Source organism: Gymnoscopelus microlampas (assembly GCF_963454915.1).
Source record: "Gymnoscopelus microlampas genome assembly, chromosome: 17".
NCBI lineage: Eukaryota > Metazoa > Chordata > Actinopteri > Myctophiformes > Myctophidae > Gymnoscopelus > Gymnoscopelus microlampas.
This window is the reverse complement of record NC_139954.1, coordinates 15787223-15799689: the sequence shown is the minus strand read 5'-3', so window position 1 is coordinate 15799689 and position 12467 is coordinate 15787223. Positions and strand designations below refer to the sequence as shown.

Genomic DNA, 12467 nt, shown 5'->3' with positions numbered 1-12467 from the left:
TCTTTTTTTGTTGTTTTTAATAGGAATTGCTCTAACACAGCTTTGGAATGATCCCTCGTCACTCAGAAAGCAGTAGACGGATGTGACGTCATTACAAAAAACAAGACATAGGTCTGACCCAACTATAGGACTTTTAGAAAAACTAACTCAGTTTCTTTCAACGGCCCCAAAATGGCGGATCGCGGTTGGAACGTTATCATTCCAGACAGTGGATACACGGATCCCTCCGCCAACCCACGGGGACTTAAAACATTTTTTTTTACACAACTTCATTGATCGTCTATTTAAGGTAATTACGCTGGCAAGGGGATACAAAACGATGTTTAATATCAAGGCGGGTAATGTGTTAAAAAGGTGCAAAACAAAAGTATAATTTCTCCCAAAAGAAATGATTATTATTTTTGGATAAGTTACTTTTTTCCCTTGAAAGAATTATTGAAGGCAACCATCACGTTCAATGTTGCAGACTACGTGATTGCTGCCTTATAGACGCAAATTAGGGAAATACCGAACCTTATGCAACAAAAGTGTTGTAAGTGCGACATCTAGTGGCTTAATGTTCTCTATTGCACCTTTCACTCCCAAGAGTGTACAAACAAATGGACTTGTAAGGGTCCATTTGGTTCCATTTGTACACTTACTGAGTGTGTGCGGTGCATACAGTATGTGTCCCAACCGTTTCTGGATCAGGGCCCACTTGAAAATGTGGAAAGCATTCGCGGCCCACCCATCTGAACGATTGACACGGCAGTCAGTCAACCATAGTGGTCGGGCCGCATGCGTTTACAGAGCATGTTTATTTTAACCCATTAAGACCTGAGGCGATTCTTTAAAAAAATCTAAATCCTAACAGTTTTTGGAAAAAGAAAAAAAAAATGTTTTTCAAGATTTTTCAAAAATAGCAGATCTACAAGCTGGAAGAGCGGGAAAGTATCGGTGTCATTTTTAGATTTCTGTGGGCTATTCAAAAATAGCAGAAATACAAGCTCATAGCGCATAACAGGGTGTTTTTTGAAAAATCGTAAACATTTTGTGCAAATCTTTTGAATATTCGGGGGCAAAGATTTGAGTTAAAAATGTCGTTTAAAAAAATATATATATTCAAAGATTAGCTCAAATGTTCAAGATTTTTCAAAACATTGCAGATCTACAAGCTCATAGCGCGGCACTCGCTATGAGCTTGTATATCTGCAATTTTTTAATAGACAAAGTATAAAATAATGGTTATATATAGCTAAAATCTAAAATGACACAGATGCGTTCCCGGATTGAATGGGTAAATTAAAGTCACATTATCCTTAAAATTGCAGTGTTTTGCCAGAAAGCTGCCTTTTCGGTTTGGCCAATGACACAGGTGTGGGGAAGAATGGCTGTTAGTTAGTGTGGGAAATTGCCAGGCATCTCTGTGTTCCAGGTGGTGAGGTGGTGGACGCACAGCGGCAGGAACAGCGTGACGATGATCCCCGGCGCTATGAGCAGGATGGCGGTGGTCAGCGGGGGGTCCTGGACCCTCTGGCTGCCGCAGTGGGAGAAGTAGGTCTGGTGGACCTCCAGGAAGAAGCCGTCCACCAGCGAGCCCTGCTTCCAGCCCCGGCACGCCGTGGCCGTCAGGTTGGTGTAGAGGTCCACGCAGTTCTTCAGCGCGTGGTAGTGGCTACAGAGAGAGGGAGAACACACAGCGAAACCGGTGTGAGAGACAGTGGTGGTAAAAGTACTCAGATTTGTTTTTACTAAGACCTGAGGCGATTCTTAGAAATGTTTTATAAATCCTAACCGTTTTTTGAAAAAAATCTCAAGATTTTTCAAAAATAGCAGATCTACAAGTGCCGCACTATGAGCTTGTATATGTGCTATTTTTGAATAGCCAAAGAAATCTAAAGTGACACAGATGCGTTCCAGGTCTTAATGGGTTAAGTAAAAGTGACAATACTGCAATGTAGAAATACTCTGTTGCAAGTAAAGTAAAGTAAGTAGAAACGTATTGGTATCAAAATGTACTAAAAGTACCAATAAGAAGAAAGTACTGCAGTAATTATGCAGAATGTCCCATTTCACAAGTTTTCAAATGTATAACACATATCATTTTTTAAAGCAGATCTACAGGCTCACAATGAGTCATTGTGAGCTTGTAGATCGGCTATTTTCAAATGGCCAAAATGTATATAGGGCTGTAGTGGTTAATGTATGTTGTGTAATAGTAATCGAAATCAGTAATTAAAGTTTTCAAAAAATTGTAGTGGAGTAAAAGTATAATATTTGATGTCTGTAGCATTGTACAGTAGCCTATAGAAATGCGTCCGGGGCAGACATCTCCACCTCATTAGTTAACTTAAATCATTCTGTTCTCACCGTTAACATTCAGAAAGAATGCGTTTCTTCAAACATGACTAATTGAAAAAGCAGGCACCACTTTGGGTTCACATTCATGTTTGCGTACTTAAAAAGGAAAATTACATATTAGGTTTCTCAAAACAAGTGAGTGCTGTGTGAGTACAAATAGCCCATTGAGAAGAACCTTGTGTTGTGGTTTGATCAGTCATGAACACCTGGTGAGGTGTCTGGCTTACTGCCCCCGCAAGGAGGTTGACTCAGGAACAGTGGTGAAAAAATTAACTAACTACATTTACTCAAGTACTGTACTTACAGTAAGTTCCATTTTGAGGTATTTTTTTTACTTTACTGGAGTTCTTCCGATGTTCTATTTGAATTGTACTCCACTACACCTTAGAGGCAAATATTGTACTTTTCCTCCACTATAAATATTTGAAAACTTTAGTTACTAGTTGCTTTGTAGATTTTGATTATAATTACAAAACCAATTCAGAGCTATATTCATTGGCAATTTGAATTTAGCAGATCTACAAGCTCATAGCGCGTTGCAAAGCGATGCGTTGTAAGCTTGTAGATCTGCTATTTTCAAAGGATTTGTATACATTTGAAAACTTGTTAAATGGGACCGTCTGCATAATGAGTACTTTTACTTGTGGTACTTTAAGTATGTTCATGCCAATACTTACGTACTTTTACTCAAGTATACCGAACTTGTACAGACTATCTTTCTAGGGTATTGATACTTTTACTGAAAGCAGAAGTTCACCCAGAAAATGACTTATTTTCTATCAATTACACACGCCAAGAAGCCTTGAATTCAAGGAGATTTCTTTGTTTCACATTCCTTTCACATTCCTAAGCCAATAATTTGATGACCGGCAATTGAGTCTCCTACTGAGCAGCCACCCAGTCATCAAATGATTGGCTTAGGAATGCAACAAAGAATTCAAGGCTTCATGGCGTGTGTAATTGACAGAAAATAAGTAATGGTTTGGGTGAACTACTCCTTTAACTAAAAAATGTGAGTACTTCTTCCATCACTGCTCAGGAAGGAATATTCACAGCAGTGGTTCCCAAACCGTTTCATGTCAAGGACATGCTATGTAAACTCATTTAGCTGGGGACTCCTTGGAATCCTCTCAAGGACCCCCGGGGGTCCCTGGACACCACTGATTTACAGCAGCGGCGTGAGTAGTCGGTGGGCTGTTAATACTGTATTATCATGAGTCCTCAACAGGGGGTCCGGGACCCCTAGGGGGTCCTCAGAGTTACTACAGGGGGCGGACAAATCTTTGTGTGATTCAAACCTTGTTTTACACTAACCACTTGAACCCTTGCATCCCTATTCTGAGGGAAGACTTAGCCGAAAAAAGATCTATTCCATAAATAGTCTGTCTAGATCGGCTGTTTTCTGCAAAGAGTTTTGGTGTAGAGGGAAACAAGAGCAGACCAAGTAGAGCCAAAGGTCAAGTTTACCAAGTATTGAGGGTTTAAGTGGTTTATTATTAACATGAATCTAACATACAGTAATAGAAAAGAAAAAAAAAACTACAACAAAAACTAAAAAAAATTTTTTTTAACACTGATGATTGAGCTGTCTATGAAATCAAAAGTTTGTATCTGCAACATCTCATACAATATATAGTAGGGGGTCCTTGCTTCATCTCTCTCTCACCTAAGGGGTCCTTTAATTAAGTACGGTACTTGAGTAAATGTACTTAGTTTACGTTCCACCACTGTTGTCAGACCCTTTTCTCAACATTGCTAGCAATGTTAGGAAGCCAACTATCTGTCGCCTGCAGTTCTGTGTGTGTGTGTGATTCAATACAGTGTATAACATGACACAGGTGTTGCCATTGACATATTCTTCTGTTACTGTTGTCAGACGAGTGGAGCACGACTATAAAAAAAAAGTGATTTGTTTGAGGGTTGCATAAGGCTTTACAGCCCAGAGGAACGACTGTTAGCGTGGGATAGCTCCGGGGGCGGCACCAGCTTTCAGAAGGTAGAGACTCGTCGTGGCTGTCTGGGAAACCAGAAGGTTCCCGGTTCGATCCCGCGGGTATGGCTCCGCCTATGGCTTCACGGTGACGTGTCCTTGAGCAAGACACTGACTGAACCCCTTACTGCTCCCGATGAGCAGGTTGGTGCCTTGCCTTGTATGGCTGCCTGCAAGCAAGCACCTTTATTTGGATAAAGGCACAATATAGGCTCAATGCACAGCAGCAGCAGCCATATTGGAAAGAAATTGGGCCTTTGTCTTACTTCCTTCCACAGGTGTTACCAATGATACTGATTAAGGCTCTGGTCCATTCTGGTCAAACAGAGCCAGGGTGCTGATGTTGTGCATGTTGGCTCACTGGAAACTTCAAATGGTGGTCCAGGGACCCTCATGGTTCCTTGAGGGGGTTCCAAATGGCCCCTAACGTGCGTGTAACTCTTGAGAGTGTACAAACGGAACCAAATGGACCCTTACGGGTCCATTTGGTTCCGTTTGTACACTCTCAGAGTTATGAGGGCCCTTGAAATTAAGAGGTTTTGAGAACCACTGTGCTACACTAAATGGAACGGAGCCTTAATCAGAATCATTGGTAACACCTGCTTAGAGCCTATAGCATTGTAGACCATAAAAAAAAAACTAAAATGCCATTTATACTGTTTAGAACGCAAGTGGCTTTGCACACATACTTCGCTCAAATGGAGGTTCAACCATTACATCCACTAGAGGGTAGGATAGTGCAACGTTGTCTACTGACCTATACAATAGTGTTGCCAAGTCCGCTTATATTATAAGCGATATTGGGGCTTGTTTTTCTGAAGACGCTTGTAAATATTGGTAGTTGCAGGTTGCGTTTTTTTGGGGGCTTGATGGGGGGCAACGGGTTGTGAGCTTGTAGATATGTTATTTTCAAATAGCCAACGTATTCAGTCCTAGTCACTTCTTTTGGGCTTGTTTTTGTAGACCCATGGCTGCTTGTTTCTCTTGCGAAATCTGGCAACACTGCCCACAATATATGTCGCTATTGACACAAGGAGGTGATGTGGATGTGTCTTCTGAGAAAAGGAGACAAAAAGTGTAATCGCGGCATCAACACAAATGGCTTGTTAGACCATCAACCACTTGAACTCCAGCGTGTGTCCATATTCTGGGGGGGGGGGGGGATATCAGATCTACAAGCTCACAATGCGTCACAATCGGCTATTCTTTGCGAATGAGATTTTGTGTAGACGAAAAAAAGACTACAGGGGTTTAAGTGGTTAAATATAATGCTTCGTCTCTCTTCTACCTTTCCTTTACCTTGGCTGCGTACCGTATGATTTGTCCGTCTGGCAGGGGATCACTTCTGCCTCCATGCTTTTCTGCCGTATTTTAAAACCCTACAGATTTTTGCATCCGTAAGCTTTCAGATAATGTGCATGAAAATGGATGAAATGAATGCAGTATGAATGCAGAGGCTCTCTGTCGGTATCCATACTTAACGTTGAGTAGAAATGGGCCTTAAGACCAAGTGGAAGTAGGCCTGTGTCTGCCGTGTTTCTGAAAAAACGTCTATTAGACTTCACACTTATAGTGCTGCATGGGCGATATGACTTCAAATCAATATCACCATCATTTCAAACTTTTGTCTCGATTACGATTAATGAACACTATTATTATTATTATTATTATTCATTTATTTTTAGTGCGAAAATAGCAGATCTACAAGCTGGTAAACTGGTAATAATTGCTGGTGTAATACGGTGTTAAGTGGTGAATCAGACAAAAAAATCTGCTGGACTTTTTTCGTGTCGATTTGTTGATGTATAAGAAAAACAATTATCAAAAAAAAAATTCGACCTGCTTCTCAATTATTCCATTAACATGAGCAACATTAAGTTGGTTCTTGGTTCTAAATATTGGTTTTGATGACGTTTTTTGGTGAATTGCCCCGTCCCCACTACTTCTGTTACACTGGGACGATGAACTGCCCAGGCTCCCTCATAATAAAAAAAGCCACTAATAAATGTCACGTGCACCACATGCACCGCAGTGCACTGCAGCAGAGCGGAGTGATTCCTCACATGTCAAAGTGTAACTCGCACTTAAGTGTGTTGATAGACGCCTCCACCCTCGCAAACCATTCGCTACTCCGTAGGACCCCGGGCCCACACAGTGTCAACAGTAATATATGGATTATTACAGCCATAATTAAAGAGGTACTCCACTGTAGGTAGCTCAGTGAGCGGTAAAGTCTGAGCAAACAAGCCATGTCTGGAAGCCGCCCGGAGCCCAGAAGCAAACGCTGTTGAACTTTTTCATTAAAAGATGACTAATTAACCCGGAGGTTTTGACTAACGCCAAGCTTTAGCCGCGAGACAGGAAAAACGTCTGACTTTCCCCCATGACTAAAGGGTGTATATCTTCACTGAAAATGCTATAAAAAAAAATAAAAAAAGAAGAAATACGGAGTACACCATGACACACAGCTCTCCCCCTGTGTTCTCATTCACTAGCTGAGCTCAGGGATGGCTGTTGACTTGAGATGTGAGGGGAGGGTGTGGACAGAAACGACACACACACACACACACACACACACACACACACACACACACACACGGTTGAATGCAGCAGCGCAGGTCAGCCAGGCAACACCCATGTGTTTTGTTGACCTAAAGTTTAATATGAATTCAGTGCTGGATTGAGACACAATCTGATTTACAGTTAACCACTTTAGTCCTATACACTTTGTCATCGCCAAAGCTGCCTTTCTACAAGCTTGCACATCTGCTATTTTATTTTTTATTTTTTTTACATTTTGAACAATTTCCCTAAATAGTGACACCAGGGTAAATGTGGTTAATATTCGGACAAATTTGTGCTGGTGTATGATGTATGCTTTATCAATTTCTGCACGTGTGACCACACACCTCAACCCTAGCTTTTATCTTAGTAGGGGCAGGGGGGTGATGTTAATTGCTTAACTCTTTTACTGCCAGAGTATATACATGAATAAACTCACCTAGCCTGGGATCCAGCCTGATTCGCTACGTTCGGCGGACTTTTTTCTCTCTCTCCGCTTATCAGTCTGGAATGCACCCCATTGACTCGTTTTGCAGAACTACACTGGAACTACATATGTTACGTTAGGCAACGTCGTTGCTGATTGGATGTTGTTCAAACGAATGACGAATCACAACGATCACACTGTTTTTTTTGTCCCACCCCGCACCACAGACCAATCAGAAGCCACGGCACGACTCGAAACGTTTGTCATGTCCCGCCTCCCTTGGAGATAGGAGGCATTCCAGACTGAGAAGCGAAGAGAGAAAAAAAAGTCCGCCGAATGTAGCGAAGCAGGCTGGATACCAGGCTAAAACTCACCCACTGCCAGCGATTTTTGTGTTTCATAACCTTTTCAAGTAGTCACAGAATATTTATCTCCAGTATGATCGATCCCCTGATGGTTGCTAATCAGGGAGGGTTTCACTGTGTGGTTTCACAAACTGTCAACGAGGTCATCGCGACCTCGTTGACATTTGTTGTCCGCCTTTGAAAATAATGTCTCGGCCAAAAGTACGTAGTAAAAAAGAAAGTACACAGGAGTCGAGATACAGGATTTGTAAGTAATAAGTTAACCAGGAAGTGAATGGAGCAGTAAATCTTCGGATCGCGTTATCTCTGGTTCTGTGTGAAAAAACAAAACAAAAAATAATCCGTCATTGGCAGTGTGGGCCTTTGCAGAGGAATTTGCGGGAATTCCCATCCATGGCAAAATAAAATGCCTTGCTGTGTTTTTTTTTGGCTATTCTATTCTTTGTTGATAATATACTGTAGCCCTATTAGAGAATGACAGGAAACTGTCAAAATCATCGGGATCGGGATTCGAACCTGCGACACGCTGTCAGGCATTAGAGCCTATGTGGTATGCACCAGCGGGCGCCCTGAGTCCTGTTGTGTCTTGTAACAAAGCTTCTAAAATGTAACCATTTCAAAAGATGACTAATAACTTCCCTAATGTATAACTTGTAGCCTAAAACATAATCCCAGACTTTGTCAAGTGTAAGCTCTTCACATGCTGATTTGATGAGTCACCATAGTAAGTAACCTGTCCTAGTAGGACGGTATCGTGCGGCAAAAATAGCCGATCCGCAAACAAGACGTACAACAGTGTAGCTTTGACGATCGGCTTTTATTTCCCTCTTCCAATTTAGCCCCGCCAATTAACCCGGTTAGTGGTTGGCGAGATTGAGATTTTTGGTTTGAGCTAAAAAGCATTATTTTACACTTTGGCTATTCAAAAATATCAGATCTACAAGCTCGTAGCGCGGCACCGAGTGCTGCGCTACGAGCTTGTAGATCTGCTATTTTTGAAAAAATGTGAAAATGTGTGCAAATCTTTGAATATATATATTTTTTAAAGCAAACATTTGTAACTCAAATCTTTACTTTTGGGGGTCCCTGGAACAAAATATTTTGAGATGGGGTCTGCGGCCAAATACATATACATTTTGGGGGCCCTTGACATGAAAAAGTTTCAGAACCACTGACATAGCAACATACGATTTTTCAAAAACCTGTTAGGATTTAGAAGACATTTTGTAGAATCTGAACCTCAGGCCTTAATGGGTTAAGTCCTCCCCTCGCATTTCTGCGTTGCCACTGCTGTTGTTCCCTACAGGCTCACCTGCCCAGTGAGGAGCCCCCACTGGGAGGACATACAGTAGTGCCTCCGTCCTACTCTTCCCTCTCAACATTCCCCGCTGACAGGTTTCCTCGAAAAATGCCAAATTGTGCTTGTATATAGACCAGTGGTTCTCAACCTTTTTCCATGTCAAGGACCCCCAAATTGGTATGTATTTGGCCGAGGACCACCATCTGAAAAGGTTTTGACAGGGACCCCCAGAAGAGATTCCATTCCATTCTATCTTTAAAAAAAAAAAAAAATCTTTGAAAAAATGTTTAAAAAAAATAGCAGATGTACAGCGCTGAGCTTGTATATCTGCTATTTTTTGAATAGCCAACGTATAAATGGATAAAGTGGTCAAAATGCTGTATTAACACATTTTCCCGGGGACCCCCTGGAACCCCCCCAAGGACCCCTTTGAGAACCACTGGTACAGACACTTTGGGGATGCACCACAGTGGATTCGAACCCTGCCTCGACCTATACTAGATTTATGAAAATGTATGAAGAAAATAATAATATACGGACGCCAGTAGGTTGAAAGTGGTTAAGTTCCATTCACCTTTTGACCTCTGGCCAGGTGCAGCTGTCCTGGTAACCACTGCTCTCCATGCTCTTATTGAACACTGGTAAACAGACGCCATGGACAAAGCTCTCAAACGAGTCCTGGTCACATGTGGGGACAAGGCCCTCGGCCAGCCCTGCAGGGGAGAACAAAACAAAACGGGATTTGCATAACGAAGGAAGTCGTTGCTGTCGGGCAGAAACCTAAATGTACTTAAAGTACCAAAAGTAAAAGTACTAAAATGTTTGAAAATAGCAGATCTACAAGCTCACAACGCGTCGCGATGCGACGCGTTGTGAGCTTGTAGATCGGCTATTTTCAAATAGCCTGGGTATAAAAGAGGGCTGAAGTGGTTAATGTATATGTTTTATAATGTAATAATTGATAATTGCTTTGCTTTGCAATTAACTAGTAACTTGATCACACTACAGTGTCACACAAAAGCATCAAAAGTAGCTGCAAGCTCGAAACGCGGCGCAAATCGACGCGTTTCGAGCTTGTATATCTGCTGCTTTTGCTATTATTGAATTTGTCCAGTTTTGGACATGATCGAGAGGTTTCCACCCGACTGAGACGAAATACAAACTGGAGAGAGAAGCAACCGTGATCAATGATGATTATGAGCTTATTATGGACATGTATGAAGAGTTACTACTGTAGGATACACACCATTACTAGACTAGACTAATCTGGCATGTCTAGGAGTCTGTGTTCATATTTATGGTTCACATTGTGTGTATTATTATCACATTATTGATCATACAGCTTACTGTATACTGACTAGAAGTGTACTGCCATACTCTCAATGCTTCAAGTAAAGCGTTACCAATCCTTGTATTATACCGGGGTCCACTTAAAAGTTATTTTTGTCCCATGCAATTATCCCGGTACAGCTTGCAGTGAAATGCTTGATGAACTGAGATTAAAAGAAAAATGCCATTTTAACTATCTAAACACAATAGACATGCATCAATTATGCCTGTTGGTTGCTTTACCCACAAGCTGATTACTGCTTGAACAAATCACAAAGCATTATGGTAAAGAGGAAGTGGAGGCATCTATTACCAGCCTCTTCCATTAGACGCCATTAGAGAGCATTTCCTGTTTTTATTACATCACAGAAGAAGACAGGATGTTGTGCCACAGAGAGCTATCATTTATAAGAGAATTGCCCTTTGCCAGTGGTGGCATTTACTCAAGTACTTTACTTAAGTACAATGTTGAGGTATTTTTTACTTTACTGTAGTACTTCCAATTTTCAATAATTTTACTTCTACTCCACTACATCTCAAAGGCAAATATTGTACTTTTACTCCACTATAATCATTTGAAAACGTAACTTAACTAGTTACTTGGTGGATTTGGATTATTATTACAAAATCACGTCAGACCTATTTACTTATGGCAATTTGAAAATAGCCGATCTACAAGATCTCAACGTTGTGAGCTTGTAGATCTGCTATTTTCAATGGATTTTTTAATACATTTTATGTATTTGAAAACTTTAAAATGGGACCTTCTGCATACTGACTATTTTTTACGTTTGGTAGTACGTTAAGTAATTTCTGAGTATTTCTACAATAGGGTATTGATACTTTACTTTTACTTAAGTACTGTAAAACACGTGAGTACTAATTCCATCACTGCCCTCCTCGTCCAGGTTGTTTTGTATGTGGGGAATGTTTGATACAGTTTGGACTGGAGTTTTAACAGCAGCCATATTGGCATAAATAGTTGTCTAATGATCCTTCTGTGTTACCAATTATACAAATTAACCAATTAAGCCCTATGAATTTAAAGAGGTGGTGCCATGGTTTTGCACTTTTTCTGTTTTTCATGTGTCTATGAGGTTGATAGAACTTCATTAAGCCCCCTGGTGGTGTTTTTATGGTGTTTTGCGTCTTCTCTGACTATTTGGAGTTTCTACCTGTAGGCTGAAACCTTGTGGGTCAAACGTGCCAATAGAAAAACAGCACTTTAATAACACAGTAAAAATATACCCTCCCCCTCATTATCATAACACAACAGGTGTGGGCATGAGGAGGGACTAGGACATATGAGTGGTATACTTAATGAACTGGAGGCGTGTCCACATAAAAACATAATTTTAACACTTTCTGTACACTTTTTTGAAAAAAAAAAAAATCCTCCTAGTATAACCATAATACCTGATGATTATGTTTTAGGGGGGGATCACTGAAAATCACGGCACCCCGTCTTTAAAATAATAATCATTTTGCCTACCTGCCCAGATCAAGATGAATGACACCATATTGGGAGCCATGATAACTTGTTTTACCACCTGAAAAGAAAAAGAAGAATATAAACGTGTATTAAAAATAATGACAACTTCAGTTACTTTTCAGATATAAATTATGATATTATGAAACATATGTTAACCACTTTAGCCCTATTTTATACATAGGCTATTTGAAAATACCCGATCTCCAAGCTCACAACGCGGTGTGAGCTTGTAGATCTGCTATTTTCAAACATGTTAGTACTTTTACTTTTGGTACTTAAAGTATATTTTGATGCCAATACTTTTGTACTTTTACTCAAGTAACGTTTTGAACACAGGCGAGTACTTTTTCCACCACTGGTAGGATTCAGAGTGTGGTGGCACACAGAGGCTGAGTCTCACTGCACACAGTTGAACAGGCACTACACCATGGGAATGTGGCCTGCTAGTGAAGCCCGAGGGGATACTTATTTTTTTGTTTCGTTTTCTTTTTTGAGGCTTTTCTGTCTTTATTTGGATAGAATAGTGAAGACTGACAGGAAACAGGGAGAGAGAGAGACGCGGAGTGACACGCAGCCAAGGGGTGTCGGGCTCGGGAATCGAACCCACGACTGTCAGGCTGCATTGGAGCTCATTATGTATGCGCCTTAACCACTATAGGCCA

At 40.9% G+C, this 12467-nt stretch overlaps 1 protein-coding gene across 1 annotated transcript; it reads right to left on the bottom strand.

The window, feature by feature from the left end:
- Positions 1–1322: 1322 nt before the first annotated feature.
- Positions 1323–11859, bottom strand: LOC311064215 (receptor activity-modifying protein 1). Its single transcript, XM_084084040.1, has 3 exons — positions 11806–11859; positions 9559–9697; positions 1323–1654 (listed from the first exon to the last, which is right to left on the bottom strand). The coding sequence occupies exons 1-3, from the start codon at positions 11843–11845 to the stop codon at positions 1378–1380; spliced, it is 456 nt and encodes a 151-aa protein (XP_083940166.1). The 5' UTR covers positions 11846–11859; the 3' UTR covers positions 1323–1377.
- Between the last annotated feature and the right edge of the window lie 608 nt (positions 11860–12467).

Bases quoted from the DNA above. Each gene is read 5' to 3' on its own strand.
- LOC311064215 (XM_084084040.1), bottom strand. From the start codon at position 11,845: ATGGCTCCCAATATGGTGTCATTCATCTTGATCTGGGCAG. The intron at 9,698-11,805 runs GTAGGCAAAATG...TCTCCCCTGCAG, and splicing joins ATTCATCTTGATCTGGGCAG to GGCTGGCCGAGGGCCTTGTC. The intron at 1,655-9,558 runs GTGAATGGAACT...CTCTCTCTGTAG, and splicing joins ACCTGGCCAGAGGTCAAAAG to CCACTACCACGCGCTGAAGA.